Source organism: Pyrgilauda ruficollis, unplaced genomic scaffold (genome assembly GCF_017590135.1).
Source record: "Pyrgilauda ruficollis isolate IOZ18807 unplaced genomic scaffold, ASM1759013v1 scaffold9, whole genome shotgun sequence".
Taxonomy (NCBI): Eukaryota; Metazoa; Chordata; class Aves; order Passeriformes; family Passeridae; genus Pyrgilauda; species Pyrgilauda ruficollis.
In genome coordinates, this window is record NW_024531043.1 from 9539273 (window position 1) to 9544627 (window position 5355).

The window sequence follows — 5355 nt, forward strand, 5'->3', positions numbered from 1 at the left end:
AATCTTCGGGGATTAAAACTGCAAATGACCTTTGTGAAACCTACTTCAAAATCATGTAACTGGCAATTAATTAAATACATTGAGAATCTTCTAGGAACTTTTCCTTAAATAATGGTTGAAAGGCAGCAGATGGTATTTTTCAGTCTCCCAGGACACCACTGTGTGCTGTTCTTTAACATATCTCACCTGCTTTCCAAAGCAGGGTGACACTGAGCTATGGTGTATTTTGTCACTTATTTAAACCTGCCTTTGATCCAAAACCAAGGGACACTTTAGTAACTGCCAGCCCCTGCTCCAGCTACACTGAAATCAGAGTGGTCCACACCCCACAGGAACCCCCAGCAGCAAGTTCATGAACCCTCCACCCACAGCACTGCAGTCACAGAGTTTGTAGCACCTCAAGTAACAAAGGTGTGTTTTTCTTTTAGGACTAGATCTCTTGTTCCCCTGTAAACAAACTTGCTCTTCCTTTACAAAATGCTGCAGAGGAAAGGAAAAGCTTTTTTTGCCTTTTTCCAAACCTTGTATTTATCAGTGTCATTCTGTCTGTACAATATTTTGACTTTTAATCTTTTGTTTACAGTATTACTATAAAATGCTAAAACCCTTTCAGTGTGTGAAATAATGTGGGCTTATTTGACTGCTGGTTCTCTGAAGATCTCTGGAAAAGTTTCTACTCTTGAGTCAAGTGCTGCCAGTCTTTGTAACAGCTCCTTGTGCACTGTGACAGGACTGGTGTCAAGCTGCAGCAGTGGATGGTAACAGCAAGGAATGAACTGCAATAATCAGCTCAATCTCCTCTCCTGTTGCTGCAGTGGTTTGCTCACGTAAGAAAACCAAATCCTTGTTCAGGTTTCAATTATTCATTATTTATGAAACAAGTGAAAAACAATCTTTAATTCTCCAGCACCTTCTGGAGAGGAACTGGACAAGCACTGCTGCCACAGCACACATGATCTGACTGATTTGCAATATACATTATGAATTAACTCCTCACAGTCCAGTGGGAACCCAGGCACAGCCTGATTCTCCAAGGTGGGAGTCTGACACAGCCCCACAGCTCCTCTTCCTGGGGAGACACAGATGCTTTTGTGGCTCAGGTCCACAGGGCCCTTGAATTTTCTGGGTTGCTTCAGCCTCTCACGTACCAAAATACATGAGCACAACTCCAGAATGCAAAGTGAAGCAGTTCACTTCTCTGAAGGTGCTCACACCTCCACACTCCTGAAGACAGTAGAACTTTTCTCCTCTTCAGCTTGGCCACAACTAAAAAATGTTTTCAGAAATCTACTGAGTCAAGTCTTGGTCTCACTGTAGGCTATTCCAGAGGCACCATTATTTCAGGAGTTCCTTGAGTCCTCAGAGTTTTTTCTCTGTAGTCTGGAGCTGCATCTCATGCTCATTCCTCAGGTCCAAGCTGCTCTTGGGTAACTGTAGAACTGATGGGGTCAAAACAAAGATCAGCACAGGTTTTTGGGCTCTGGAATTAATCCACACACAGTGTTGAGCATGCACAGGAGCAGATGGGCTGGGCAGGGGCTTTAGGTAGGGTTACTCAGTTTTGATTTTAGAGCCAGGCAAAGCAGGACAGTCAACAAAGACACTGAGCAGGGGAGTTGCACTGTACCAACTGCACTTATGCATTTAAAATAAATCCCTTTCAGCACTGAGCAAGATTTGAGGCATTAGCAACACATCTGCCTCAAAAACTCTTTACAAGTTAGGGCCTTATATCTCAATATCAGCAAAAAAAACCAGAGGGAAGTGTAGAGCTCTGTGAGGGGAAGGAACAGCCCTGTGTTGTGCCCTGGTACTGTGATGACTAAAGTGCAGATCAGAGGCAATGATGGTGCCACCCTCCGTGATGGGCTCGTGTGTTGGGGTGACCCCTGTGCCAGGGTGACCCAGGTGTGACCTTACCCTGCTGTGCCAGCCCTGCTTGGCCTCCTGCTGCTCCAGCTCCTCGAGGTGCTGCTGGGCTGATCCCTCCTGCTGCTCTTCCTCCTCTCCCAAGCTGTGCTCTGTCCCCTGCACAGGGAAATCAGGTGAGATGGGGCAGCCTCAGCAGCCAGGTGTGTACGGGGAGCTCAGCCTACCTGTGCCTGCAGCTCCCTCCTGTGGGCTCTCTGCTCTTCTTCCTCCTGCTCCTTCTCCCGACGAGTCCCATCCTTGGCCTCCTCGAGTTCTTTGATCAGCTGCTCTCGATATTTAATGGACTCTTTTTGGGCCCTTCTGTTTAGCTCCATCTTCTCTTGGATCTGGCGCTGCCTGCCTGCAAGGACCTGTGCAAAGGATGGAGGGAGAAGATGGTTAAACAATTCCCAGGAAACACACCAGACAAGCAAAAAAATTCCACCCCAGCGTGGAAGGCTCTGACTCTCCAGAGGGTGGTGGGTTACAAGTGGAATGATGGTTTCATTGAGCCAAGGGGGACACATCATCAACAGAGGTCATCCATCACCTCACTCATCAGGCGATCTCTGGCCACCTTCTCTCTTTCCCATTCTTCTTCCCTCTTCTCCCAGATTTTTCTTGCTTCTTCCCTAAAGGAGAGAGGAAGAATTATCTCTGAGATTAACTCCACAGGCACAGACAAGCTATCCTGTGCTTTAGAGGAGCACTTGGGTTTCTCTTCAGGTTTGGCCCGTGCCAGTTGGTGTGTCCATCCCACCTGTGCCTCTCAGTGACCCCCTGACCCAGAACATTCAGCACACATAGACTCTTCAGGTGAGGTTCAGAGGTAGACAGACTCACCTGAAGATAGTATCAAGCTCTGCTTCCCTCTCCTTTTCCAGCTGGAGCTGTTCCTCGATGACCTTCTTCATCCAGGCCACGTCTGCCACCGCCCGTCCCCGCCGCACGCTCTGCCAGCTCTGATCCTGCTCTTCTTTCTCCAGGAGAGCTGATAAGATTTGCCTGTCTGCCTCCTGGAGAAAAGCCACGAGATTTACAACTATCCAAGAGCCTCCCAGCCTGTGTGCAGGGCTCCTCTAGGCATTACTGGTGACAGTGTCAAGGGTGTGCTCAGCACGATGCTCCATCTGCTGCTTCCCCGTGAGCTTTGTGCTCCTGCCCTGTGCACAAGCTGGAAGGGGCCCCCTGATCTGTAGGAATCAGAGGCAGACACAAACCACACACAACAAGTTTTTTCACCACACAGCATCTATAAAGTATAAACTAATCTCTTACCAGCTCCTCCTGTACCTGCTGCGCTCGTCTCCTTAACTGGACGTCACACTGATGCTTCAAGAAGCGACTGAAGGAGGAAAAAAAGCAAAATTAAAAAATAAAACAACAGTATTTCAGTCACACTGACTCTAAAGCACCACATCATTGTACAGCAGCACCTGGGGAGGTACATCTGTGACAATGAGGAACTAGAAACAAAAAGCAGTAACAGCACCAGTGCCTCTGCTCCTTGGCTGCTGTGGGCAAATCTGCCAAAACTCAGATATTTACATTCTACCACTGCTACTTGGAAAATCTCCTTGTGCCCCAAGTACTGCTGTGGGCACAGGAACAGATTCTATCCAAAACAAGCTCCACTTGGTGTCCTACCCGAGCTCTTTCTTCCTCCGGTGCTCTTCCATTTGTTTCCTTTCTTCTTCCAAATTCTCCAGCTCCCACTGCTGCTTCAATAAATTCTCTTGTTCCTTTTTCAGCTTTGTTGCCTAAAAAGGAAAACACAAGCACTGAGAGAGAGTTCATCAGAGAGCATGCTTGACCAGAGTTTGTACCCTGTTCTGCTCCTCTGCAGGCAGGGAAAACCCTCCCTGCAGTACAAACATGGAGAGAAGAGGTCAGGTCAGCCCTGCTGTATTTCCAAGTGAAGCAATGAATTCCTTTCTCAAATGAGGAGAAAGTCAAGATTACCTTTGTCTCCTGCAGTTTCAGTTCTTCTATCTGCTGCAGCAAGGCCTTCTCCAGCTGAGGCTTCTCTTCCTCTTGTCTCGTTCTTTCCAGCGCTTCCCCTCGTGCAGTTTCATACTCATTTTCATGTTTCTTCTCTTCAAGTTTGGTCACCTCTTCCTTTCCCAAAGAAAAGGAAACAGCATTTCAGGTTAGCCTGACACAAAGAAACAACTTCTGGCTCAGAAAATCCACAAAGCAAGCTGGATGGCTTTGTTAACAGTGCCCTTCCTGGCACAAGTGTCACCCCTACACCCACACACGCATTTCACTGGAGTCCTCCCAGTGACCAGAACACCAGGGCTGCCCCCATACCTTGTTTTGTTGTGTTAGCTGATCACCCCAAGCCTCCCTCTACCCCTCCACCCAGACACGCATTTCAGAGTCCTCCCAGTGACCAGAACACCAGGGCTGCCCCCATACCTTGTTTTGTTGTGTTAGCTGATCACCCCAAGCCTCCCTCATGTGCTTCCTCTGCTGCTCAGACTCTGCCTGGAGACACAACAGATGTAGCAAGGTCATCAGAGCCAGAGGTTCTGTCCCCCAGGATCTTCCAGACTCTCTGGAGCACCACTGAAATCCCAGGAGGATCTGCCTCTGCAGAGGTGGGCTCATCTGAGTGTCCAAGGTGCCCACCAGGTCCTGAGGGTCACTGTCACATGGGAAACACCACAGTGACAGTGATACAGGACTGCAATGCTGCAGCAGCACATGGGTGGAATAAAGAATGAGGAAGCACCACGGCATGGCAGGTACAGCTGAGATATAAAGATTTTTTTTTGTGTTATTTATATTTTATGTGCCTGAGATATTTACATTGTGAGCTCTGAAAATTTGCTCAGAGTCTGAACAGATTTCTGGCTTTTAAAAATACAGCCTTGAGAGGGCTTCTTAAAATTATTTGAACTTAAACTCTTTACTTCTTTTGTTTATCAGAACTTGGGGCAGTTGCTGTGATGCGAGATGAGTGGCCACAGCAGAGACGTGATGACTTTCAAGTTAAAAACCGGTTTAATAAATACAAGGCAGCAGGGACTCAGGAAAAAGCAACATCACCTCTCGGAGCTCCGCGTTGTTTTTGTTCCAGCGCTCCTGCAGCGGCGGCTCAGCAAACTGGGAACACAGAGCTGGGTCAGGTCAGGATACAGGACACAGGAGTGCTCGGCATCCCAAACCCCGCCGAGGCTGACAGGGGTTCAGGGCACCAAGCGGTGGCAACTCCAGCAAGTTCCGCTGGTACAGCTGAAGCACGGGAGCGGCCCTTCACCGGAGGAGCCCCGGGATGCGCGACGAGCACGGCCGGGCTGTTCCCTCACCTTCCTCCCGCACTCTCCGGGGTTGTCCCGCAGCTCCTGGCTCCGCATCCCGCCCCGCCGCCGCTCCCGCAGCTCCGCCGCCAGCGCCTCCCGCTCCTCGCCCAGCAGCCGCCGCAGCCGCTCCCGCCGC

At 49.4% G+C, this 5355-nt stretch overlaps 1 protein-coding gene across 3 annotated transcripts; it reads right to left on the reverse strand.

Annotated features, from left to right (window-relative positions):
• Positions 1-869: 869 nt before the first annotated feature.
• LOC121365024 (trichoplein keratin filament binding) lies at positions 870-5349 on the reverse strand. Of its 3 annotated transcripts, XM_041488861.1 has the most exons (11): positions 5226-5349; positions 4966-5022; positions 4333-4401; positions 3874-4029; positions 3559-3671; positions 3190-3256; positions 2755-2927; positions 2462-2543; positions 2097-2282; positions 1921-2028; positions 870-1439 (listed from the first exon to the last, which is right to left on the reverse strand). In XM_041488861.1, the coding sequence occupies exons 1-11, from the start codon at positions 5271-5273 to the stop codon at positions 1407-1409; spliced, it is 1092 nt and encodes a 363-aa protein (XP_041344795.1). In that variant the 5' UTR covers positions 5274-5349; the 3' UTR covers positions 870-1406. The 3 variants fall into 3 exon arrangements, with proteins under 3 accessions (XP_041344795.1, XP_041344793.1, XP_041344794.1); XM_041488859.1 differs by having other exon boundaries at positions 4333-5022; positions 5226-5314; XM_041488860.1 differs by lacking the exon at positions 5226-5349 and having other exon boundaries at positions 3205-3256; positions 4333-5022.
• Between the last annotated feature and the right edge of the window lie 6 nt (positions 5350-5355).

What these genes read in the sequence shown, in the direction of transcription:
- LOC121365024 (XM_041488859.1), bottom strand. Translation starts at nt 4,656, where the DNA reads ATGCCGTGGTGCTTCCTCATTCTTTATTCCACCCATGTGCTGCTGCAG. An exon ending in GGAGGGAGCTGCAGGCACAG is followed by an intron (nt 2,029 to 2,096) that starts GTAGGCTGAGCT and finishes TTCCCTGTGCAG; the next exon opens with GGGACAGAGCACAGCTTGGG. An exon ending in AGCAGGGCTGGCACAGCAGG is followed by an intron (nt 1,440 to 1,920) that starts GTAAGGTCACAC and finishes TGACCCCATCAG; the next exon opens with TTCTACAGTTACCCAAGAGC.